This window comes from Brachyhypopomus gauderio, chromosome 10 (genome assembly GCF_052324685.1).
Source record: "Brachyhypopomus gauderio isolate BG-103 chromosome 10, BGAUD_0.2, whole genome shotgun sequence".
Classification (NCBI taxonomy): domain Eukaryota; kingdom Metazoa; phylum Chordata; class Actinopteri; order Gymnotiformes; family Hypopomidae; genus Brachyhypopomus; species Brachyhypopomus gauderio.
Window position 1 is genome coordinate 16,297,112 of NC_135220.1, and position 25,633 is coordinate 16,322,744.

General features: G+C 41.4%; 3 protein-coding genes across 4 annotated transcripts in view; 1 reads left to right on the forward strand and 2 right to left on the reverse strand.

The window, feature by feature from the left end:
- The window catches only part of chsy3 (chondroitin sulfate synthase 3), a 30,533-nt gene extending 16,680 nt beyond the window's left edge, over positions 1–13,853 (reverse strand). Inside the window, exons 1-2 of the mRNA XM_077019978.1 lie at positions 12,537–13,853; positions 10,850–11,133 (exon numbers count right to left, since the gene is read on the reverse strand). Of these exons, the coding sequence (XP_076876093.1) occupies positions 10,850–11,133; positions 12,537–13,149 (897 nt within the window). The 5' untranslated portion in view covers positions 13,150–13,853. The remainder of the gene's footprint in view (positions 1–10,849; positions 11,134–12,536) is intronic.
- Positions 13,046–19,306, forward strand: minar2 (membrane integral NOTCH2 associated receptor 2). Its single transcript, XM_077019981.1, has 4 exons — positions 13,046–13,165; positions 15,485–15,690; positions 16,438–16,680; positions 17,963–19,306. Exons 2-4 carry the CDS (start codon positions 15,544–15,546, stop codon positions 18,140–18,142), a joined length of 570 nt encoding a protein of 189 aa, XP_076876096.1. The 5' UTR covers positions 13,046–13,165; positions 15,485–15,543; the 3' UTR covers positions 18,143–19,306.
- An 804-nt stretch (positions 19,307–20,110) lies between these two features.
- Positions 20,111–25,522, reverse strand: isoc1 (isochorismatase domain containing 1). Of its 2 annotated transcripts, XM_077019979.1 has the most exons (6): positions 25,218–25,522; positions 24,373–24,492; positions 23,572–23,775; positions 22,991–23,107; positions 22,777–22,863; positions 20,111–21,634 (listed from the first exon to the last, which is right to left on the reverse strand). In XM_077019979.1, the coding sequence occupies exons 1-6, from the start codon at positions 25,491–25,493 to the stop codon at positions 21,488–21,490; spliced, it is 951 nt and encodes a 316-aa protein (XP_076876094.1). In that variant the 5' UTR covers positions 25,494–25,522; the 3' UTR covers positions 20,111–21,487. The 2 variants fall into 2 exon arrangements, with proteins under 2 accessions (XP_076876094.1, XP_076876095.1); XM_077019980.1 differs by lacking the exon at positions 22,777–22,863 and having other exon boundaries at positions 25,218–25,521.
- Between the last annotated feature and the right edge of the window lie 111 nt (positions 25,523–25,633).

Genomic DNA, 25,633 nt, shown 5'->3' on the forward strand with positions numbered 1-25,633 from the left:
GTGGCGGTGTCTACTGGCATTGCAGGGATGCAACGTAACCACGCAGGATGAGGCACAGAATGACACTGCTGTAGCAGCCGCACGCACGCACGCCGATGGTGGGCCTCTGCAGGTGCTCAGGTCCTGCGCTGTGTCAGCAAGGCTCTCAGCAGGCCAACCCATCCTCACAACCCATCCTCTCAACCCATCCTCCCAACCCATCCTCCCAACCCATCCTCATAACCCATCCTCACAACCCATCCTCACAACCCATCCTCACAACTCATCCTCACAACCCATCCTCACAACCCATCCTCACAATCCATCCTCACAACCCATCCTCACAACCCATCCTCACAACTCATCCTCGGCTGCATGATGGACAGACTCGGACCATTAGTTATAAGAGCTGGTGCCTCCTCACTTCCACCCTGCATCCATGAGATATTGGGCTGAAGCTGGTGGCCATTTTATTAGCTTGTAGTCTGCACTGCTGCAGTCAAGTCTGTCCATCAACATAAACATTAGAAGTGGAAAGAGATGTGGGCAAGGACTTCAGTTCAGAATCATTCAGAATGTAACTGCAGTACAACCTGGATAACACAATGCCATAGTCCTACCACCTGTCACTTTAAGCTATTTATATCATTATTACTTTCACCGAGGTATTTTAGTATCAAAACTAACAAAGTTATTTAGGGAAACAGAGTGGCAACAGAGTAATGTCCACCTCAATTCCGCAGGCATTAGCTGAGGTTGTATAATTTATGCAAACCTTTTATAGATTCATGTCTAGGACTGTGAAATGGCTGAATTTAAGCAAGGGTTTTCAGGCACTCAATTTGCAGTTAAAAATAATAAAGCATTATCACTATGCAATTTATATGGACATGCATTCTGAACATCATGGCACTGTTGATCTTTTCACCCTCATCAGTGCAGTATTCCATTAAATGCATCCTGGTTTCACGATGATAATAGTCACTCATCATTAATTGCTGAGTGTAGAACATATAAAAGCACATGGCCTTGCAGTTTTATTCCTGAACCAAAAAAAAAAAGAAAAAATTGAAAAGAATAGAACAGCAGCCTTGTTTTTGACAGAGAAGGCCAACCATTGTATGCAGTCTGTACAGTGGGGCAGACACAGGCCTTTATCACGTCAGATTAGCCGAGCTGTCCGGGTGGCTGAGGGAGCCGAGCTTAGCTGCATGCTAATCTAGGTCATGCGGGCAGCCTGGTGGTGAAGAGCCCAGAGGTAGAGGAGCACAAAGCCTTCCTCAGTGCCCTCCGCTAAAACTCTCATTAACATGACCTGCCCCAGCTGCCTTACCGCCCCATAAATCATGCTCCTGTCCTCCACGCACTGAATACATAAACAGTGCCATTCAGACAGGGGGGTTTGGCGCGAGTGCACAGGTTCACAATTTTTTTCCCGGCCTGTACTAAATTAAACTATATTGATATTAATAAAGTCATGCAATCCCAGGTGAATTTGTGACATAACGGTCTACCGATTGGCTAACTAAACCACTTTATTGCTTCAAAATAACATAATAAGCTTCAAAAACATACTATTTATGTTATATATACTTTATATTGTAATATATACATATACTTTAGAAAGAATCTTTAAATATTTAAGCATGTCTGCCAATAATAAGGCTAATTAGTTATGTGCAGTATGGTTTACACAGTTTTTATCACTTTTTAGCAAAAACATTCATGAGTTTGTGCTCATCTACCAAGAAGCTAAACTCAGTCTAGTTGCTATAGTAATTGATTCGAGTGACTGTGTTAGAGTATTGCAGGGTGCAGCTGTCTCCATGGGCCCATGGAACGCTTTTGTCAAAGCCCGTCATGTAGATGGACAGCTTGGAGCAGAACACGGCAGTTTCTTCTAAACTGACTGGAAGGGCTGACGTAGCTGGCCTGGAGAAATTCTCAGGAGTACCAAATTTTATTTGAGGCGTGGATTGGTGCGTTCAGTGAGGGAGGCCAGCACTGCTTGCAGGGAAGGAGCCGTAATGATACATGCAGCTCTTACTACAAGCAAATATTCAGAGACACAGGCCAAATGGAGGAGATGTATACTGAGGTTTGATAGCATAAGACCTCAAGTCAGGATGGTCGAACCGCAAGCCTACAGAACTTCAACCTCGATGAGGTCCTGCCCGCGTTCTCCATCCTCGATGAGATCCTAAGACAGTGTCACAGCCAATCAGGATCACCCCTGCCTCTGGCTGTCTCAACATGGCTGATTCAAACGAAGCCACTCTGAGGAGGGCTTCCTACATGAAGCAACTTTACCTACAAACTCCCGCTCTAAAAGCAAAAAGGATGACAGGCGAACTTAGCATGTGCTGAGATAAAGCTACGGTGTTCACTTCCGGCGGGTACTGTTCCAATGCATAATCAAACACATTGGTGGATGGCAAAGGGTAGCCAAAACCAAGACAATACATAAAACATAAGCACAAGTCATACATATGTATGCATGCAAACCTCCCCAAGGCTCCAGACAGAGGAACAGAATCTAAATCAATACAAAGAGGGTCATTGTCATTCAGCTGTGTGTACTCACACAGGCTTATGAGCTTAGTATACTGTAGACTCATCAGTGCTGCTGAGGATTTCAACAAAAACAGGGTGCTATATATAGACCTGACAAAGCAATATACTGCATACATCATATGTCATATATGCTGCAAGAAAATCATAAATGGCATTAACATATACTATTTCACAGAGCACTGAATTAATTTGCATTTCATTTACATAACTATTATTACTACTACTGCTGTGATCCTTTCTTCACCACTGAACTTTCCAAAATGAAAATGATATTTAAACAGACTAGCACAAAAAGACACAACTAGCACTGCTTTAAGGTGTTTTGCTTGAACTGTGGGAATTTACAGGAGCAGATGCATCTGTGCATGGGTCTAGCTCTCCCGTCCATGGTCTGTGGAACCTGATTGGTTTATCCATGCACACAACCAATCAGCATGAGTGAGGGTGAGGCCAGGACAGCGTGTGCAGGCGTGGGCGGGCCACCGCTGCGGCCGAGCGAGGGGCCAGGTTAGCAATGTGCCCAGATCAACACACAGCAGCCATGAGCAGGAGTGGAGGTGCATATGGGCACAGGAAGGTGGTGCAGGAAGAGGGAGCTACAACAGACCCGGGGAAGAGCTCAGCTTTCACTGGCCAGCAAGGACCAAGGCGCGGCTGAACTGCTGAAAGTCATGTGGGGCTGATTCCTGTGTGGATGTGTGGCAGTGGTGAGGAATGGAGTGTGTGTATAAGCTTCTCACCTTTATACACTGAAGCTCCTAATCTTTATACACCATTACACAAGGTTAGCTTTGTAAGGTTTTGAACAGAGATAAACCTTTACAAGGAATGGACACTTGTGTTTGTGTGTGTGTGTGTGTGTGTGTGTGTGTGTGTGTGTGTGTGTGTGTGTGTGTATGTGTATGTGTGTGTGTGTGTGTGTGTATGTGCGCGCATATGTGAGCACAGATTTATGATTGGGATTGATCATCCCAGTCCTCCCATATTCCTGCCTTAATTCAGAACCAGAGAGGTAAGATCAATCATTTGCTACTTAGTTAGTGCTTTTGTCATACTGCCTAAATGAGTTGTTGTGCTTGAATTGAAGCGTGGGCAACAAACAACTCGCATTAATTTAGCAGAAATCACATGTGAAGTATATTCACAGTGATGCTTCATCCATGTCCATGAGATATAACATAGTCAGAGGAGTGCCAAAGCACCACAGTCTAAGATATAGACCTCACAGTTATGAGGAGCAGATAACAGTGTCTTTACTACATAGCAAAATCTAGCTGACAGTGCTGAATTAAGGCCAACCTTAATAATGTTCATTTAAGCCCCGCCTAAAACTGCTACTACGATTAATGTAGGTGTTAATTCAATACTGGGGACATGCAGGTGTCTGTAGGATGTCCCTACCCTCCACAATACAGTAATTTTCACACAACTATGAGGGACTTTTAATAAATGTAACAGATAAAAAAACAAGCTACAACAACAGCAAAAACAGAGAAATTCAGTATCCAGTAGTTTTGAACAACATTCCAAATGGGCTTCAAGTTACTTGGATATTCAATTATATCTTTGAGTAGAAACACAAGCACAAGCTGAATACCCACACACACACACGCACACACACACACACACACACACACACACACACACACACACACACACACACACACACACACACACACACACACACACACAGCAACCATCTGTCAGGGGTTTTGGTGCAGGCGGTTCTCACACTGCACCTTTCTGTGACCCACAGGCGGCTGTGTGCTCGAGCACAGGAAGGCTAGTGTGCACGCTCCCTCCATGAAGCCAGTAATGATGTAGCGCACATATTTACCCAGCGCACACTGCACTACAGATCACACACTGAGATCTCATACAGCCACTCTGCCCTCCAACGGCAAATGGGACATTTTAAAAACACTGGACAATTTTTTTTGTTGATGCTTTACATTCTTATGTGTATTGCAAACTATCAACCAATTTGTGCCAATCTTGCATTCTTCTTCTTTTACCCGAATTCTTAACAATCTATATTAAGCAACACGCCGCCCTAGAATTCCCATAATGCATTTTCCTGTAGAAAGGATATACTTCCTGATCACGACAGCCAAACCAACTCATCAACAAGAGCTTTTCTGTCTAAACCTTATTGTTACTGGGCCGATTCTTTTGCTTCTCCTCACAGGACACCATATTTCAAGCAAGATGATGACGAAGAGGTGCCAACTGGACACTTTCATGTGGGAACCAATAACAAATCTCTTCATTTACTTCACAGAATCTTCCCCACAGGGGCTTAATCACAATTACTTGTATGCCAATTAATCATCAACTAACACTGTGTCAGGCTGCAGTGTGGAAGAAAGACAACAGCAAAAATTCAGTGTTCTGAGATTCCTTCACGGGACAATCAAGGTGGCTTTAACTGAATGCCCCCCCTCCCCCTCAGAGTGGGTTCATTTCTGGCACTCAATTTATATTTATCCACAGCTGTGAAGGAGAGAATGACGGTGTGCATCCATGTCCTTCTCTGGTAATGCAGCCACCTGCACTCCCTCATGCTCGCAGGACGCACTTGTAAGCAGCGCTCTAATCTGCCGCATTACTCCACACTGAGGCACTCTCCTTAATTTTATCCCTGACCATAGAAAGAGGCAATGAAGCGAAAAGAGACAGCAGAGACCTTGAAGTTCAACGTTTTGACATTTGGACAAGAAGCTCCATCCTTCTGGCATTCGCCTCTGGCTCCGGTTTGAGGGCAGATGGCAAGATTAGCACTTTCAGTAGCGTTCCAGAGGGGAGGTGGGCGTACGGACAGGGAGGGGCCTCTCTCAAATCATTCTTCCAGTTCTGAATCAGTAGGTGGTACTTGGTTTAGCGGCAAGCTTATATGACACAACAATGTAATGCTAATACGTTTCACTTCCTTGCATTTCACACATCCACACTGACAACTGGCTCAAGGTAAGCACATCTCTGAGCCGGTATGAAAGCAGATCTAGCATTCTGGGACATCTAATTACAACATGGCATTATGGGGTGAAAGGATGCACCATGACATAGTCAGCCTACATGTGCCATTTCGAACTGGCAAGCTTCAGTAGGACTTGGCACCCCCGTTGTGTTCGAAAGTGCATGAAAGACAGTGCCTCTACTGCCAACAGGAAGGCAATTTTACATTTCTCAAATTTTGTTCCCCACAAGATTGGAAGTAAAGTGCAGCTTACATATACCAGTAACTGTATATACAACATGTACACTTTTGTATACATACAGTTGCATCGCTTTGAAGACTACTGAATTGAGGAAATTATTATCAAGTCTTTTACTTATTCACTGAATTCATCTCCCTGTCCTATCAGGCTGGTTAATATTGGTTAATAGATTTGTTTTTACATCCAACATGTCACATATACACTGTATCAAAACAATTTCAAATAGAAAACAACAATTAATTAAATAAGCAACTGAGAATGCACAGACCAACCACAGATGTCCATGTTGAGTGCTTTGTGAGCAAGCTACCATCTGACAGATTTCGACAGAGCATATGGTGACTACTGAAACATACTATCCTCATGATATAATCACTGCTACCATCATGCCTAATAATAAAACCAGGTAGCTCCTGTTCAAGTGGCTGGTTACGAAGAATGAGCTGAACTGGTAGAAGTTAACAAAAACTTAAGGTTAACACAGCAGGGGGGCGGAGGAAATGGGTGAAGGTCATTTCAGATATTCTATCCCAACGACACACAAATTTACAAAGATCATGGGCTCAGGTGAAACAAAATGGTTTTCAGCCCACTCAGCTAGAGCTACAAAAATGTAAACAAAAAACTTCATTTTAAGTTATTTTACACGTCAATGTCATAATTTAAGAAGCTGCACAAAATGGTTAAAGCAAGACAAACTGGTGTTACCACCTAAGGGATGACGAAGATTACCACTCTGCGTCTTCACTGAGATGGGGTGGCCACACCCCTTGTCTGGCCACACCCTTAAATATGTAGGACCTTGCCCAACTCCTTTTCTGCAGGAAACCCTGATAGATTAGCAACTTCCTGATCAGAGTCTGACAGTTGAACGGCTATTCAGCACCATGGAGCAAAGCCTGTTACACACATAATCCGCACACTCTATTTTCTGGTCACAGCCACGTACCCCGAATCAAATCGATGTAGCCGAGTGTAAATAGTGACAGTTGCATGCTCTGTTACCATGCGCAAAAACGATGAAATTTGGATATGTGCGTACATGCTAATCTTTTTCTCACACACACACACACACACACACACACACACACACACACACACACACACACACACACACACACACACACACACACACACACACACACACACACACACACAGGTACAGATTTCCCCAGATTCTTGCTCTAGCATGTCCCGTTCAGAGCCTTATCTTGCCTGAAACAATATCATCATATACAGACTGAGTGAGGGGGATGTAGGTTCTCTTGCAGCTATCCAGGAAGTAGAGAGGGTCCTGGACATTATGTGGACAGGACCCTACAAAACACAGCATGTTGAGAAAGGCCAAAAGCACAATCTAAGCATTATCCAAAAAAGTAATCTGGGTTACAATGCTAAAGTTATACTATACGTAGCTATACAATCAAAAGGCAAAAAGCTTCAGCACTGTATTCTGATTGGTGGAGGTTAGTGAAGCACAATCATATAACCTAATCAATTAAACCCAGCAGTTATCTATATAATGCAATGGTGCACACAACAAAATGCTGTAAACTGCAAATACAAATCAACACTCCGATTAAGACAACAGGAAGTGCTTCAGTGCTCTGGAGCAGATGTTATTGATCATTTTATTGCTATTGATCATTTTATTATTTAAGCAGAGATTAAAAAGTTTTTGGCTTAAGTGGAATTTAAGTACAAAGAGATTAATCAGTAGTTTCTCAATCATTCATATTACCCTTTAAAGTAAAATGGTGCATAATGAAAATCATAGATCATAATGTTAGGATATATTGTGCTGTGTATTGATCTTCTTGCAGTGCTATGGTAATGCTATGGATAGTGAGGTAGGAGATGATACCTGCCTTACCTACAACATGTTTCTGCTCTATGTCACAAAGGTAGGGCCACTACACCAGCTTCTCCATCTTCCAAATTGCTTGTGGAAATGTTTCTAAAAGGTTCCAGTGTGTTGCTTCCGCATGCAGCCATCTTTGAAAATTAGGATATGGTCTGTTTGATGCCTTGAATTATCCTTCCACCGAGCTCTTTGAAAAGCTCCAGAGAATGGCTGTTTCAGAGGGTTTCATCAATCAACTACTCCACACAGAGACCCGGCACAAGTTGAGCACATAACAAATGTTAATGTGATTATGCTGGCTGTGTTTATGAGCTTTTCGCAGCATTAGTTCCATCATAAGCAGAACTATGGGGGAAGGGGATTGCATTCAGAAACTGGAGAAGACTCTCGGCTGTTATCTTTGCAAACACAGAGTACTAAATACAGGGGTGCCCTAGTGACACATTTTTGATAAGACAATTCTACCTCTTTTACCTCTTAAACTGCTTATATTTTCATGAACAGATCCATATTAAGCATTTTACCAAAAGGTGGCAATTAATCTAATGGACACTGTCCATCGTGTGTAAATACTGCCTGAACGTGCTCACAGAGTAATGGCGTTGTCTGTGGGTGCACAGAAGGAAGGTTGGAGATTTTGGAGGAGTGTTGTTTTTGTGGGAGGGATTATGCTCTCAGTTATGTTTAGAGAAGAAGTTGGCGCTCGACTTCCTCAAATTCCTGCAGAAGCCAATGTGAAGGTGTACTTTGCTGTGGCATTGTGATGTTTATACAGTTGGGTTTGAGAGTCTAAACAGAGAAATGGGGCTCATTCCAAAGGGGTGTTCATGTGAATCAACAAAAAGCCCTAAAAGTCTCCAATGTTAAAGCACACAATCTCTAATGTGATCTATTTAACTCCACAGGCCACAAACGTTCTCACTATGAAGACTTCAGCATGGAGAGCTCTCCTATGGAGGTGACTAATCCAATTAATTAGTAATGAATGACACTTTCATGTTCCGTTGATCAAAGGCTCGGTTTTAGAGAATGTTGAGCTAACTACATTATGAAATTCTCCATTTTTCTTTTTTTACAAACTTGTTTAATTTCAAGTAATCTAAAGACCGTATTCTACAGCAGCCGCAGGAACACAGCAGCAAAATGTGCGCTAATAGAATCAAATTTGTGTCAAAGCTGAGAAAAAATAAAACTCTAATTTGTAAATGCCCAAATAAAAAAAAAACCCTTTGAAGTCATCATCGCAATGAAATAAATAAATACGTTTGCCTACACGATGGCAGGCAATGAATTAAACATCACACATGTGCATAGATACTCTCATTATTGAGGAGAGAGACAGAATCTCGTCAGCACTGGGAGAGAGCGGGACTGAATGATAGCAGTGGGGGTTTAACTCCAGCATTGGGGAGACTGAGATGCCTCCACTTTAATCAATATGCATATGAAGCTTTCTGGACCATGAAAGCCATTTGCGAGGGATTACAAAACTGTGTCGTGGAAAAAAAAAAAAAAACAACAACAAAAAAAAAAAGCGTCACATATGTTAGGAAAAAATGCCTGTGAATTAAATGACATGGTTTAATCTTAGGGAAACTTCTGTTCTTGGAAGTTCCACAGATTTAAATGAATTATTTAAATGTATTAAATGATTTCATTGCTATTCCACCATTAAAGAACTATCTTACATGGAGCGGGCAGTTGGAAGCGAGATACTGAATGTGGGGATGTGAACGAAGAGAAGTGGTACTTAAAACTTCAGTCCAATCATTTACATACATTTGTTAACTTCTTAAACCAGAGGAAACCACGGAATTATAAGATGCAAAATGGGACCCCATGGGGTGCCCTTAAATAGTTTAATATGGTTATCTCTGCCAATGCTTGGAGCGGATTGCCTGCGGTTGTTTGCATACAGTGGGTGTTTGAGTTAAATTTCCTTTCATGGGAAGCACAGAGGAGAGGAATCCAATGCTCAGCTCCGCTCTGTATTCAGGCCTATCAGCCTCATTAATAATGAAGAAGCCGGGACAAAGTTAAGAGAGTGATAATAGATTCTGCGGCCACACTGCGAGGTTGCCTAGGGCAGGATGCCCTTAACGACGCTGTGAATTGACTTCAAGGTTTTGTCGAACAAAAAGATCCAAACAGCAGAGCACCAACACACCTGTCATCCACGACTTGCCTTAGGGGCAGTCCCCCGTCAAACAGAACATCTGGCAACCTTCAAATGGGAAAACACAAGGCCTGACTATTCTGTATTTAGTTAGTGAGATGCTCACACATCATCTGTCATCAATTTGCAATTTATACTCTATGTACCTCACGCGGCCCATGAGCAACTTGGATCTGACATGCATCAGTGCAGCTGTCTCTTATAGATGTTAACGTAAAAGACATGACGGTCTTGCAGTAAATAGGTGTTGTGAAATATAGAGGTTTTGAGGTTTAACCGCTCCTGAACAGAACTGCAGAACTAACATGCAACTGATAACGAAAACAGTTGGCTACAGCTGTGGAGAGGAGTGATATCCAAAATACCGAATCCCTGATTCCTGTACACTCATGTCCTTAAACATTTTTGAAAACTGTGGGTTGCCACAGGCAGTTATTACTACAAACTTATAGAAGGACCTCATCAAAGAGATGAATCTTCAAAGAAGAACAGGTGTGGATAATTAATAACCACATATTTAAATCCCTCCATCCACAAGTAATCATGACAATTGTCCTTTGTTTTTGTTCCAGTGACTACTGCATCATCAAGACTTTCCCCTGAGCCTCCTAACAAATAGTATGATTTCATTATTTGTGCAGCAAAGCTTGTATAGAACAATCCATCAGCCTACACATTAATAGATTGTAGTAGTCAATATACCAGTACAAAGATCCTTTTTTAATCGCCCTGCCACTAGCTAACCGTTTTGCACAAGTCACTGAAAGCATAATTAAATGTTTTTTTTTAATGTCCTGTTTAGTTTTGACAAAAAATGTCAATTTTCTTATTCCTGTTAACAGACAAATTACAGCATTAACTTACAACTCGCTTAAACTAAACACTTGCTCAATAAAAACAGAGAAAGAATGGAAATTGAACTCTGCTGAGTTGAAAGGGCTGGTACACAAAGTACATTTATACTGAAAAACAAAATGTCATTCAACACCAGAAAATACATCCCAGCAGTGCCTAAAGACATAAACATTGATTTATTACCTCATAGGACCAGACACACTGCGTCCCGCCAAAGCGCCTGACGCAACGTCCCACCTCCACGTCCTCGTGGGTGGTGTACATCTCCCTCAGGCAGGTGCCGATGTTAGGCGCCATCCTGCGGAGCACTTCGCGGCTGAAGATCATGCCAGGACCTCCCATGCAGAAGTTTTCACCTGGCTCCAGGGCGAGCTTACCCAGCTCCTCAGTGGTACCCAGACCTGTCTGGCCCAGGTACAGTGGCTTAGTGCTGTTGAGGGAGCGTAGGAAGTGCTCTAGCTTCTCACCTGAGACAGAGAGAAAGAGAGAGACAGATGGAGTGAGAGAGAGAGAGATAGAGTCCAACTTACAGAAATCTCCTCAAGAGTACTTCAGGAGCTCAGAAGAACATTCTACATTCTACACTCCTCTATGGCTCAACAGATAATGCATCCTCGCCCCATTGTTTATTTGAGCTCATTAAGAACATCACATCACATCTAGTCAGGGACTGGTCCTTGATTTCAATGCTTGGTCAATGACTTTGTCAAGAACAAGGCATTTTTCCTTGTCTATTTTACATAAAATAACCAGATTATCTCCTGGCATTGCTGTTTTGTAGTTTAGAATGTCCTTCAGTAGAATGACACTTGTTAAGAGACAGCCAATAACAAACAGATCTGGAGGAAAATGAAAATGTTTAGGAAATAAATAAAAACAACCCCAGACAATTAATCGTCGGTCCAGGAAACATAAAGAGCGTATTAAATCTATAAACAAATACCAGAAATGATGTACATTTTACATGTAACCTACTTGAATTGCAGTCACAACTCCCAGATCCTAACGCATAGACATCTGTTCACAACAATAAAGATATATGACGAAGAACTGGGCTATAAATTTTACTATTTCCCGTACATCATTCACACCAATAAATAAAAGCAGTCACTACACGCATAACTGATAACCAATACTCCAATGCACAGATTACTATCTTTAATATTTCATAGCTCATTGTTATCCTAAACAAAACTCCATGTGGTGCACAAGCACAGCTAGGACATAAATACAGCTTACTGCAGTCTTAAACTGAAGAGGTTGATCCAATTCACGGCTAAATAATTGAATGGAGGACTTCACAATAAACTCTGACCTGCACATCTCAGTGCATCGAAACTCAGAATGACAAGAAAATGAACTGTTGCCAAAACTGAATGCACTTAAGGAAAGTATATATATAAAAACACAAGCTAGTCACTGTGACTTCCTTCAGGATTTATAAAGTGTTCTCTCTTTTTTGTGACATCACTCAATATAGGTATTTTTCAAAACTAAATTAGTCCAAAATAATACCTTTTATAGAGAAATGTCATATCCTACAAAGAAAATCATTGTAACAATCACCCCTGAATAAATAAGGCCTTTATAAATAAGATATTTATGAATTTGAGGTTCTAATCTAAGGTTCTCATTCCTAAGAATATTTGCCCATTTGGAATAATACCATAAACTAGACAAGAGAGTCGAGACAGATATTTCCTGCTTATGTAAACTTATTAGATTCCTTATACTGAAACCTGCACAGACTGACTCCAGCTGGACACATTTCAAAACTTTAACATGCATCAAAATGTTTGCAAGGTGCCTTTGCAGTCATTCCATAATGACATGCTTGACACAAAGGTGTGGACGGACTATGTGTATTCACCTCTTATGTAGACATCGTCGTCTGCTCTCATAAACCATTCGTACTTGTTCAGGTAATGGTCGTGCATGTACTTCAGCATCATGAAAGATTTCTTTTGCGGTGGGTATGAATCATCTACACCAGCCAATGAGACGATGGGTAGAGGAATTGGAAGCGGCACCGTTTCGGAACCTTCGCTTGAAAAGAATTCAACCTTCCCCGGTATACTTTGCGTCCACGTCTTATAAGCAGCAACTGCCCTGGAGTCCAGATACTTTTTGGCAGTCATGACTCCCACATAGAGAAAGTGCTTAGATGGGGGAATGGGTCCTGCGCCGTCTTCGACGCCATTGCCTGTCCTGTGAATACTTTCCTCTTCCTCCTCGCTGCCCTCTTGGCTGGACGGGGGATTGTGCTGGTCCGAACGCCAAGCGTTACCAGCTGTGGTGCTGCTGTCCATTTCCAAAACTTTACCCAGACTCCCAGAATTGCTGTAGTATGAGCACATTGAGGACTTTCGTATTTTGACACTGGAGTCCACCACCCTGGGGACGACCAACCAAGACGCAGCGGTAAAGCCAAGAACGACCCCGACAGCCACACTCATCCACGGTCTCCTGAACCTGACTGCCATGGCTGTGTCAACACAGGTGACAGTTATACGGAGGAGATAAACGGGTTATTCTTGATTTTTTCGACGTGTATTACTTATCGGAATCTGACAGACGAGCATGATTATAAGTAGGATTGGCGGAGTTGACCTTTTTCAAACGCGGACATCCTCCAGATGTAACAAACGTAACATTCGTCCGACCACTTCGGACAACCATGGTGCGGGTTCAGTTACATTCTTGTGGCGGTCGGTCTTTCGGGAAATCCTTGGTAAATGTCAGAGTCCTGCGAGATAGAGAGAGTTGCTGTATAATACGTTACAAAGGGAAGGACGTAGCCTAAACTCTTCATCATCTCAGCAAAGCAGCACACGTCCCACAAGGCTGCAGTTTATGAAGTTGACGCTTTTCCTTTCCCGAACACAGCCTGGCTTGTTCTCTGCCATAGGTTCCCTCTCCAAATATCAAGGCAGTTTCATACTTCAGGTTCGGCAACGACTCCGCTTCGCTATCACATCCTCCGTTGACTCGCCATTTTGTTTACAGTTTGACATATGTTTTCAGTTCGACTCTAAATAACTTCACTCGCTTGTCTGACTTCTGCACTTTCTCGTCTTTCGAGCGAGATCCTCGTCCGATTGCAGTCGCTTTCACACAAGCCCTGCAACAAAAGTCTGGGGAGTTTTCTTCGCTTGTCAGTCACAGGGCGGAGCGAAGCAGTCTGCTCTTCCCAACCTGACGTGTTCAGGGGAACCCAGTGAAGCTCTGGGCTGTACATCATCCCGTTGGGATGTTTATGGCTTTATGGGAGATAACGTTTTAGGGCTGCTGCGGTTTGTTGTTTGGGGCTTGTCAATCTTCCCCCATATATTCACCTGGCCGAAAGCACGCTCCGAAACGTTATATCTAAGCTACTGGATTCATTTTGCCTCAGGAGTTGTATCATTTACTAAAGAGGTTAATAATGCCAGTGCAGCCTGCAGCTGTCACTGAGTTACCTTCATCTTGAAATGTGTCTGAATGTGTATGAAATGTGTCTGAATGTGTATGAATTCCTTGTAACACGTCTTTATATGTCTGGGGGTCCACATTCACATTGTTGTCTTAAATCCACACTGCAGTCTTAATGAGTAGTGTTTAGAATCCAGAATAATATGTGTAGATTGACCCTAGTGACACATCCATCAGAGGTACGTCGTACAAAATGCAAAAGCCTGCCATGCTGAAAGGCACTGTGGGTGTAGGTTCAGAAATGTCACATTGCTGCAGAATATGGCATTTTACCCTGCTCTTCCATCCCAAGTCAAATGAGCAGGTCAAAGAAGTAGAGTTTAAGTAAGACAACAGAAACCATGACACCCCTGGAGCGCGGTGGTCTACACTACATTGACGTGCCTAATGCTGCTTGTGGTTTTGCATTAGTCACCATGAGGACCGGGTCTGTTTAGTTGCTTTAATCTAAGAGGAGTACTTGTATTTCATAAGAGATTACATTTTCTAAACATTTACATTTTTAAAAGTCTTTTATTCCCAAAACGGTATAATATATGCACAGGAAATCACTGGGATTTGCCAGATAGTGGTGAAGTGACAATGGCAAACTGAAACGTTGAGAGCTGGCAACTGTTATGCTACGCGGAGATGGAGAGGAACAGTCGGCATGTGACTGAACCAAGGCAAAAGTTGCCTCTCTCCAACGTGCGATGACTCACTCTGACCTGTGTCAGCTAAATAATCACCCGGTACATGTCGCCCTCTAGTGGTAGGAAACATGGCAGAACCCAGAATATTAACGGAACTGTAGGCGTTTTTTGGCCATAACACCCTCTGCAATGGACCACTTTCCCCTGCTACTGCGTAGCTGTGCTAGGGCTTGAATCATATATGTTAGAGGATGCAGGCCAGTAGATTATATGAACGGAGGTCCAGAAATGGGGACCAAATACTGGACAACTACAAAATGGCTTCAACAGAACTGGCATATAAAAATAAACGTTGTGGCATCATGCACATAACCAGATGGTCCAAACTGAGGTACAATAACAAGACACCGAGTAGTCAGTTAGCTATAAAACTTTTTCTATTAACCTAAAAATATAACCTGTTTATAAATGGAACACAAACACTTACACAAAAAAATCGAAACCCAAGAAATGTCTCGGTATTGGGGAAATGTCAAGAAATAGACACTGACTTGCAGCTGTTCTTTACTATGCATTCTTCTTAATTTTTTTAATAGCTAGAGTATGACTTCCCTGTTTTGCCCTGCTCCCCTATGGTCTGAGTCCTGTTAAGAAGGCTAGTGGGGTTAGATTGTGTTACACACACACTGCCGCCGACAGCTCTCTTCATTAATAGGTAATTAGTGAAATACGACTGTGTCAGACATAGAAGCTCTTGTTGTCTTGGTGAGGAACATGGACATCACGGTTCTCCCCAACAATAACCATCCAGAGAAACTACTCCAGCTTGATGTGGGGATGCTGCCGGCCACCCACGGAATGTTCCAGATTGGAGCAGTGCTTTCCAGTCAAAAGCAATGGCACAACAAAGTCTATTCGCAGGTAGGCAACCAAAGTTAGACAGGTTCGTGCCACGACCACAACAACAGGCTTGACTGTTGGGGAGTGGGTGTAATGGAGGAAAAGTTAAGTGGACATGTTGTTTGAAAACATATTAATGTTGATTCTGATATTCAGAAGAGCACATTCAAAGTGTGGATCTGATCCTTGAAAATCCTTGCTTTTTATTTAGGTAGAATAATCCCAGACTACACGTGAACATGCATTACAGTAATTCACTGATTTATGTATTACCTAATCTACACATGTAAGAAAGATTTACATCATTCTGCCTCTTTCAGTCTTTCCCAGTGAGAATTTGGACATTTTAGAGATTTCTAAATGATGTCTCATCTGAACAAACATGCCCCACTAGACTTTCGCATCAAAAAGAATGTAGTGTTCATGTTTCACAATTTATTGAAACATATCAAAATTTATATAGACTTCACGCGCTTTCTTCACATGAAACATCTTAATTCAAGTAACACATGATGAGGAACACCAAGCCTGAGTGAATTTCAGTGTTTCAGAGCCTATGTGAAATCAATCTCGCTGAACACTCCGTGGTTACTGCCAGAGGCTTTCATTATTTATACAAGATTATTTCAAAGTATGCCATCCTTATGGAGCGTAAATAATTAATCATCACTCATTAAACTCTACCTTTCATCTGTAACAAACCCAGTCAAATATATGCCTGACATTTTCATTGGCTTCTTACTTTAATGCCCATTCTCTTTCCCCTAGAGAGAGCAGAAGGGTGTGAGAGGAGGTGAACGGCAGCCACCACCAGGGGGCAGTCCCGAGTTCAGAGACAGAGACTTGGAGCAACATATCACAAGACTCACACTGAATCCAAAACTAAAACAAAACCCCCTTTACACAGACAAAATGATTGTTGCAGGAGAAAACCAGACGTTCAGACCCTGCTGGACAATTGATGACTATGACAAACAGTCTGTGAATGGCAACCTAGCCCATTATGTAAAGGTACGGAGCAATGCTATTTGGGAAGGTCACACCAACAGCAACACCAATACTGGATGACTAGATTGAGCCTTCACGTTGTTTCTATTACCACCAAAGTATAATTTACAAAACCTACAGAGGTTTTAGTTAGAGACTCGGGTTAAACAGTATATTAGTATTGTATTTGCTTTAACAGACACTTTAACAGTCTGCATGGCATAGGACTACTATATTAAACATAGAGCGAAAACACTGTTGTAAAATATGAATTTGCAAGGCTGTAAGCAACACAGTAGGTCAAAGCTGAGGGGAGATCAAGACTGACAAAACTGGTGTGAGCAGCTCGAGCTGTTATTTGATTCTTAAGAGTTCAAATGTCAGCAGATGTAATGTCACACTACCAATACAGTATGAGAAGATTAGGAAGAGTAGGTCAGTTCAGTACATTGATGGAGAACCAAATATGTCCATCAGTAATACTCAAGGTTTTTCAAGTCAAATCTAATATAAAATCTAATATTTCATAATAAATGGCACAGAACCACATGAACTAGAAATACTTCATCCAATGTCCTATTACATTTAGGTGGCAGTATATATGAGATCTGCTCCTGGGATTTAATATACAGGTGTTGACGCTAACATTGACATCATGCTAAAAATACACATACGATAAGAGCAATTAATCCAGCACCAGCAACTAAGGCAAATGTTTGCATGGTAAACGTGGATCTACAGTACTAGGCTTGAATCCATTTTCAGAGAAGCCGACAACCGAGTGTGTTGTGGTCTGAAAAAGTAAGGAAAGAAAAAAACAAAATTATATAAAATCAAAATATATAATTTAGTATCGGTTAACATTGCTGCTGTGAAACATTATTGTATTACTAGCCTATCACTTATATCAATAACTAATATCAACATAAAATCATGTCAAGAATTGTCTCATATTAATTAGATTGATATGAATACTGGAAAAAAGACTTGAGTACCCACAGTTAATGCTGCCTCTTTTTTGGCATGGATATTTGAAAATATGATCTTGACTTTATGATGGACACAGTGCTCTGGGAAGCAGATCAAAGATCTGTTGCTATACGGATGTAGGGTAATGAAGACTTGGAGTGAATCTCCTCTCTAGTCTCAGATACCACTTTTAAGATGCATCTGTACAGCCTTCTGTGATGAGCTGACTCATTAGGAGGAAATTAATTAGGATTTTTAAAAACATGTTTGCTGTGAATGTGGCTACGGGATGTCCAGTGAGGAAGAGTCATCTCCAGATGGTTTTCTTCTTTTATAGGAAGACCCCACAAAACTCAGTTTTTGGCTGGAAGATCTCTACACCCCAGGCTTCAACGTCCTCCTAAAGAAGAAAGAGGCCGAACAGAAACGGAAAAAGATCTGTAAAATAATGACGTTGGTCCTTCTGGCAGTTTGCGTACTTGTGATTGTCATTGCGGTACCAGTTGTGGTGACATGAAGGCGGTGCTGACATACCAGCGCGTTTGGATTACTGACATGTGGACATTACACAGATCTGCCTGTGCACTTTGGTGCTGGTGTTGTTTAAATATTGGATGTTTACCATGAGATTTGTTCAAGAGTGTAATTCTGAGCAGGGCAACACCCCTATGGGGCCTTACGGAACAGTAGTGCCCCCAAGAGGCCTGAAACACATTTGAAAATCTGACCTTTTTTTAAACCTGTAATCATACTTGTGTATAATAAGTTTTTAGATATTTTCAAAGTTTATTGCCAATAAAATATGCTTTTTTCACATCAGACGTTACAGCAAAAATCAAATAATTATTTAAGTATTAGAGTGATCAAATGTTTTCCTTTTGCATTTACAGATATTTGATGATGAAAACTATGAAATATTCTCTTATTCGTGATCCCCTGTAAAACTCAGGAGTACAATTTGTCATTGTGACCTGACTGTGGTTATTGTCAGAGAAATGGAAGTTTTGTGTTGTTCTCTGTCCTGTTCAAACTCACAGATCTTGATGAATTTTACTATCTAACTGGAATTGTCAAGACAGGATTTATATTTTGTATGACAACTGTCTTATCTGTGCTCCCCTAAACTCAGTTCAATCTGTTCACATACTGCTGTGCAGTGAAAAAAATGCTTCTGTCAGATTGTCAAGTAAATAATTTTCTGTATGTTAAACAGAAGTAGACAGCTCTGTATGTTTCTTTCAACACTATGTTGTGTTCAACGTTGCCACTGTAAGTGGGAGAGGATTAGACAATCCAGAGCTAATGCTGCAGTGATCAATTTGCTTTCAGCTTTTGAATGGTGTGTGTTTGTTGAATGTTTTACAGTCTTGTGCTGTCCCTCAAAATATTGTTTGCTATCATTACTAGAGACCCACCGAAGAATGGTTCCACTCCAAAGGCTTAATGGCCTCTCTGGGGAACTTTGAGCTGTTTAGAAGTGCATTGTAAATGATTTTCTAATTGCCTTTAAATTGCCTGTTTGTAAAGTTGTCGTTTTAGCACCTTATATCCCAGAGATCTAACAGAATGCATCCATGTAGGTGTGATCTCTATTCATTAGTTTGACTTGATAGCTTGCCACAGCTTTTGGAATTTACAGCCATTTTAATCTTCGTTTTATTAAAGGATGCCTTTAGGATGTCTTCACTATTTCAATGTCAACTAGTTCGCATGATCAATAAATCACATACTGGGCATCACAAAAAATTTTTATGTCAAAGATTCTTTACCCAATTATTTATATTGACATATATGTCAATTACCCTATACCCTAAAAGCATGCAGTTTTAAAACACACAATATTTCATATAAACATTTATTACACACCGTGATAGCCGATACAAAAATGAAGGTGCTCTTACACAACAGATCTAATTTGTCACATCAGGAAGCAGGCTATCCGCTAAGTACAATCAGTATGGACTTCCATTAATAGGCACTCTATATTCTTCTATACAGTCACACTACCTGTTGGAGTTCTTCTTGCGGTCGCACTGTTACTCTGGATATACTTAAGAGTCACATTGAGTCAATTTGTCAGGTCGGCAATGACATTAAAGATGTGCAAGACAGTAAAAAGAGTGGAGGACCATAGCTCAGTGTAATGTAACGTAACATTCAGTGTGCTGACCAAGATCCATATCTCAGATGAGAGACGTTCAGTGTGCTGACCAAGATCCATATCTCAGATAAGGGAATTCCTGTCCCAGACCAGCTTCCCTTAGCCTGATGAGTGATTCTGCTGTTACATACAGTACCCATCTGCCCCCATGTTCCGCATGACATTTAAAAAAAAGTAAGAATCAAGTCAGTCCTGACAGCGAACAATCAGCTATAGTTAAAGGTGATTTTGAGCTGAATGTTTCTATGCACTGTGTGGCATTGCATGCCTTTTTTTTTGCAAATGAAAACAAGTTTTTACTTCAAATAGAGAGAGAAACCCATGAACCAGTGCACTCACACCTTTAAAATATGTAACAAAATTTGGACATGAAAGCAAACACAAAACACGAAAATCAAAAAACAGACAATAAGTCCATGTGCATGACTTTTCAAACAATTTAGCATCAATAGGACCTTCTCAAGCCTTCTCAAAGTTAAAATGCAAGAAACCGGTCAACAGTAACGTGAAGCACGGTGGTTTGTTTTCTTTGATTAAATTCCCTGATGGTCAATGAGCCAATGATCCATCATGCAGAATACATCACACCTCTCAACTGAGCTCATACTAACTGCTGTTATTTACAATTTATATTATTGATTATATTTATATTTACATAATATAAATTTTTATATAATATTTATTCCTATGCCATGACAAAAATGGATGCTTTAACAGCGTAGTTTCAGAGGAGTACCCTTCATGAATCGAAAGGTAGTCTGTCTCAAGAGGACTTCAATACAGTAACAGTCAGCTGAGAATACAGGTTGTCTCTTATGAAAAAAAAAAAAGAAAAGCATGAGAACTAATGCTAATGTTGTAAGGTACATAGACATACGCAGTTTAGGTGACAGCACGATGGGAGATTGTTTTACGCATTATATTACCTTAAGCATGTTTCACTCCCTACTGAATAAATACACCACAGGAAACCACTACTATCCCTAGAGAGTTCATCTAAAAGTTCAAATGTTTTCAGAATTAAACATGAACTAAATCAGCCCAACTACTGCTGCTTCCATGGTTCATTAATTGGTCAATTGTACCTCCAATTCATCCCTTGAGGTTACCCGAACAGTCTTGAATTTCTGCTAACTATTCAACATGGTTTATTACTGCACTGTTGTAATGAACCCATCCCAACAGACATGCTATAAAAATAAAAAATGACAATTTAACAGATTCTGTTTTGAAAATGGCATGTGGGGTAGTTCTGTTTTCTACAAGACAATCAGGAGCAAATGTTCAAAGGATCAATCAGAATGTAAGGGTGCAAATTTATCAGGTCTATTTTCATGACCGCCATGCTACATTGAATGCAAAATTTCAGTGCCCTTAAATGTTAAATTGCACAGTACTCTAATTTATTTAGTCACCATTTCAAAATTTTTACAATACTTCCAATAGACACTTGTGACCTAAGGAAAACTTTGTTGGCAAGCAATTAGCAGATATCTAACACCAAACAATTCACAAACACCTAAATATACCATCATTTTTACCATCCTATGTTGTTGGAGCAAGTTGCAATACGATAAGTTAACTTCACATCTGAGAATTCAAAACAAGCATCAAATCAGTACAACTTCTGCAGAATTTTTCAGAGATATCAGACAGCTTCAGAAACGGGTCCCGGTTGAATGCAACCACACTGCACTCCACTCAGACTTTGGACAGCAGTCCTGACTCAGGGGCGCTGGCCTTAATGAGGTTCTGGATTTCTTTGAACTTTGGATGATCTTTGTCAGCCACGAGCTGCAGAAGGATGGACTCGCTGGTGGTAACGATGATCCCGCTACGCGCAAGGCGCTAAACAACAGAGCCGTTTTAGTTAGATCATCAAAATCAAGACAACAATGACTGCAGTACTGTAAATGAATCAGGACTCTTTACTTTTAAGTAGTGTTCTAACCAAAAACCAAATCAAAGTGAACACCCTGTGGGAACACGAAACAGCATATAGGTGCTTTTAGTTATGGTGAAGAGTTAGTCCACCTCGACGAGATGCTAAACTCAGTGATGGTGCAAATGTCCTATTTAAAAACATTAGAAACACCGTTAGACCAGGGGACACACAAGCAAAGCAGTACGAGAGCCTACACACCAAGAATAAATGTGACTGTATCCAATCCAATTATGAGCAAAATACAGATTTTTATGGTGTTCACATTGGTTATGTTGGTAAAGGCCAAGAGAATCATGGCTGAGACGCATCAAACACAGACACCTTACAGCGCAGAAAGAGCAGTAGACCTATATCAAGTGAGTCTGAAGTGACCTGTCTGACTCTTAGATATAGAATAAAATGTGTGTAGAAACACAGGGATCTTTAAATGTAGAACACGCCCCACTTTCTAAAACACAGGGGAGCAGCACCACCACGGTTTAGACATGCATGCCTGCAGGTGGAACCGGCTCTCTAGTTTTCACTAAAATTACTGGTTATTCAGACAGGAAGAAACCTACTGAAAATCCTGTCTGTTCATAAACTGCTAAACGCCTCAGAGGGCACTGGCTGAGATCAGCCGTCAAACTTAAATATAACGTGCCCAGTAAAATTGTCAAAAACGTTCCACGCAGATTGCAGAAGATAACAGCTAAAATGGAAAGTATAAAAGGAGAAACCAGATATGCCCTTTAGAATCATTGCGATAGTGGCTGTGACATGTTACAGGGGTGAAATAACCAAAAGGTCAAAGACTGTAGAATATGGAACTGGTCAGCAGATTTATCACATTTATCTACTGGAAACCACATATTTTGAAAACTGCTGTATTGTTCTGTCAAGTAGGGGATGTATATAGAAATATACACATAATGTGTTTGAATAAGTTGTTTAACTTGTTTTAATAATTTAAAGCAAGCATTGTGTGTCCCTTCAGCCTTGGGTGTTCCCATTAAATGCAAGCACATCAGAAAAGTGATCAAAGACAAATCATGACTCAAAATACCATCCAGAGCCCCTGGTGATAAACAAATTTCTGCTGGCTGTTCATCAACTTCAAAACAAGAAGCCACAGGCTGGGAAGTCTATTTAACTGCAACACAGGTTTGTTTTCAAGGTACATGAACATCAGAGTCATGAACCATGGACTGTTCATATACTGCATACAGCATATGCAAACCATTTCTTTAGGCATTCATCCTCATCGAGCATCACGTTACCTCTAGTGCAAACATTCGGTCCATCATGCTCCTGGAAGACGTTGCATCGGCTACGATGTGGACTTCAAACCCCCTCCCGATCAGGTCCAGAGCTGTTTGCTGGATACATACGTGCGTCTATATAAACAACAACAGTGTAACGTTACAAAATATTATTTCTGTTGACTACCATTTAGTCATACTGATCATCACAAAGATGAAAGTTTAATTAAAATGTAAAATATAAAGTAATTAAAAATTGTCTTCAAAACAATACAAGAAAACAACATCATTCTATTCCACATACAGCAAGTGACTGATGCACATACAGCAAGTGACTGATTATTTGTACGTGACTGACTATGAACTACCACAAAAGGGGTAATTCAACCAAACATGATATGGGGGTGGATTACTAATGGTGAAGTAATGATTTAGTGTTTGAACTATTCCTGAAAATACATCTAGAACAAACAGGTTGTTCCTTAATGTGCTTTCAAATCATGATTCTTCAAACTGCCAGACAACAGCACCAGCTAAAACAATGACAAACAAATTCCCAAACAGTGATATTATTGGCAAGGTAGGAGAGGTGGACCAACCTCAACTCCGAAGAGCACAATTCTTCGAGCCCCTGGAATCTCAGCCAGTGTAGCCTCCACCTCTGGCAGCACCATGGAGAACTTGGTTTTGGGAAACACCATCCTAACGCCACTCAAATCAATCTCCTGCACCGTGCTGCCCAGGCCTTTGGGGTACTGCTCAGACACAATGACAGGAATCCCCAGAATACGAGCTCCCTGGAGCTACAACACAGAAAGACAAAAGACTTTAAAATGGACTTCTGCTTCACAGTTAAAACAAGGTCAGAGAGTATAGACTATATGGGCAGAGAACCAGAAAGAGAACTATTAGACCGTTGGCCTGGTTCGACACTCTGTCTAAGGAAGTGGCCCCTCCATCAGTGTTTGCGTTCAGTGATTACATGTACCAGCTCACATGGTGTACGCAAAATAATATTCAGAAGTGGGAGATACATATTCATGAAATCAATGCTCATATAAGCACATGACACAAAATGTTTAGGAACACAGAAATGTGAGAAACACTGTTATTCTGGTGGTTGCTGCTTTTAAATTAGCTCCACTAAACAAGCCCTCCAATGACTAATTTGACCTCAATCTATGACCGAAATGGATTATGCAACACAACAGCAAGCCTCTAGAGTCCCAGAGACAATCGTCCTCGTCCACCCTCGCTGTCTCCAATCAGTGCTAGCTGTCCTTACACAGCATCATTCAGCAGTGTACTGAACAGAGACGGCCAAGCTACCAAGAAAAACGGACTGACAGGAAGAGACAGAGATGCACAGGGCAGACAGAGGCAGACGGAGACAATCTTACCAGTCTCTGCCCCACACTTATGATGTCACCAAAATACTTGATGGCGGGTCTGAATCGTTCCTGCATGTCACAGCAGAAGAAAACCGTGGTGGCAGGAGAAAGGTTGCCCAGTGTTGGCATCTACAGGAAGGGAAATCAGAATCTCAGATAAACACAGCAAACAACAATTCACCTTTACTACCATCTACATCCCGTTATGCTCCTCATATCGCTGTGCACTGTGTAATACATGTTCCTTCTCTTCCATGCTGGGATTGAGTAAGATTATATTTTTGGTATGGGCCAAAATGGTCACTAAAGCAGATCGGTCATCATAAATAAATACAGCTGGCATGAGCACAGAGCACAACAGTGATCAAATCACCTGGATGGTATTTAAAATGGAAATACTACAGGAAATCGGTTAATTGCAGGTTTCTTCCACATAAAATGGGCAATTTATTAATCGTTTTAATGCATTTTTCGTTTTCATTTTATGCCGATTGTGTAGGCCTACCATTTCAGCTTTTTATACCCAATAATAATACGCCACTGTTCGCATTTTCATGGACACCAAGAATCGCTTTAAACTACGTTAAACATATGAGACTTGTGTTCAGTTCGACTGCGTATGGGCATGAGTGGTACAAGACAAGCCGCATGTATTGAACTGCCTTGTGTGTAAAGCATAACGAAAGTTAGATTAGAGATGCCGTTTCCACCCGAGTCAACGTTTGACTTTTTAAAAGTTCTCCCTATTGAAAACGACCAATATCTATTGTTTATACAAGTATACAACAAACAATATACAAAAGTGCACGATAAACGGGCGAAAATGCACTTAAGATGAAACTAAAGCGTCTCACGTCCACTTGGAGAGGGACTAATCGCAGCTTGCACTTCCCCGACACCGCGAACCCCTTCGGCAGGTCAACGTACTGTCCCCATTCCTCCGAGAACTCCTGAATCATAAATTTACGGTGCACGTCGATTTGGGAGCCGAATATAGACAGAAACTTCTGGGTGAGCACTTCATATCCGGAGCCGACGGGGACAGACGACGGTCGCGAAAAGACGGAAAACGAGAATAAAACGGGGACGTGGTTGTTGTTGCTGCTGCTCAGCGAGTGTGTGTCCGCCATGATGGTGCGAATAGCAGTGGCGCGAGCGGCGCGCGTGCGGGGTTATCTGCGCCCGTCTGATCTTTCAACCTTGACCTCCAGGAGGGCGCGCGATGGGCTCCACGAATTACACCGATGCTTTCTGGTGCTTGATGTATTTT

Excerpts from the sequence above, each read along its gene's own strand:
- minar2 (XM_077019981.1), top strand. The coding sequence starts at position 15,544 with ATGGACATCACGGTTCTCCCCAACAATAACCATCCAGAGAAACTACTC. Across the intron at positions 15,691-16,437 it reads ACAACAAAGTCTATTCGCAG|AGAGAGCAGAAGGGTGTGAG; the intron begins GTAGGCAACCAA and ends TCTTTCCCCTAG. Across the intron at positions 16,681-17,962 it reads ACCTAGCCCATTATGTAAAG|GAAGACCCCACAAAACTCAG; the intron begins GTACGGAGCAAT and ends CTTCTTTTATAG.
- isoc1 (XM_077019979.1), bottom strand. The coding sequence starts at position 25,493 with ATGGCGGACACACACTCGCTGAGCAGCAGCAACAACAACCACGTCCCC. Across the intron at positions 23,776-24,372 it reads TAAGTGTGGGGCAGAGACTG|CTCCAGGGAGCTCGTATTCT; the intron begins GTAAGATTGTCT and ends TCTGTGTTGTAG. Across the intron at positions 21,635-22,776 it reads ATCACCAGGGGCTCTGGATG|CGCCTTGCGCGTAGCGGGAT; the intron begins GTATTTTGAGTC and ends TCTGTTGTTTAG.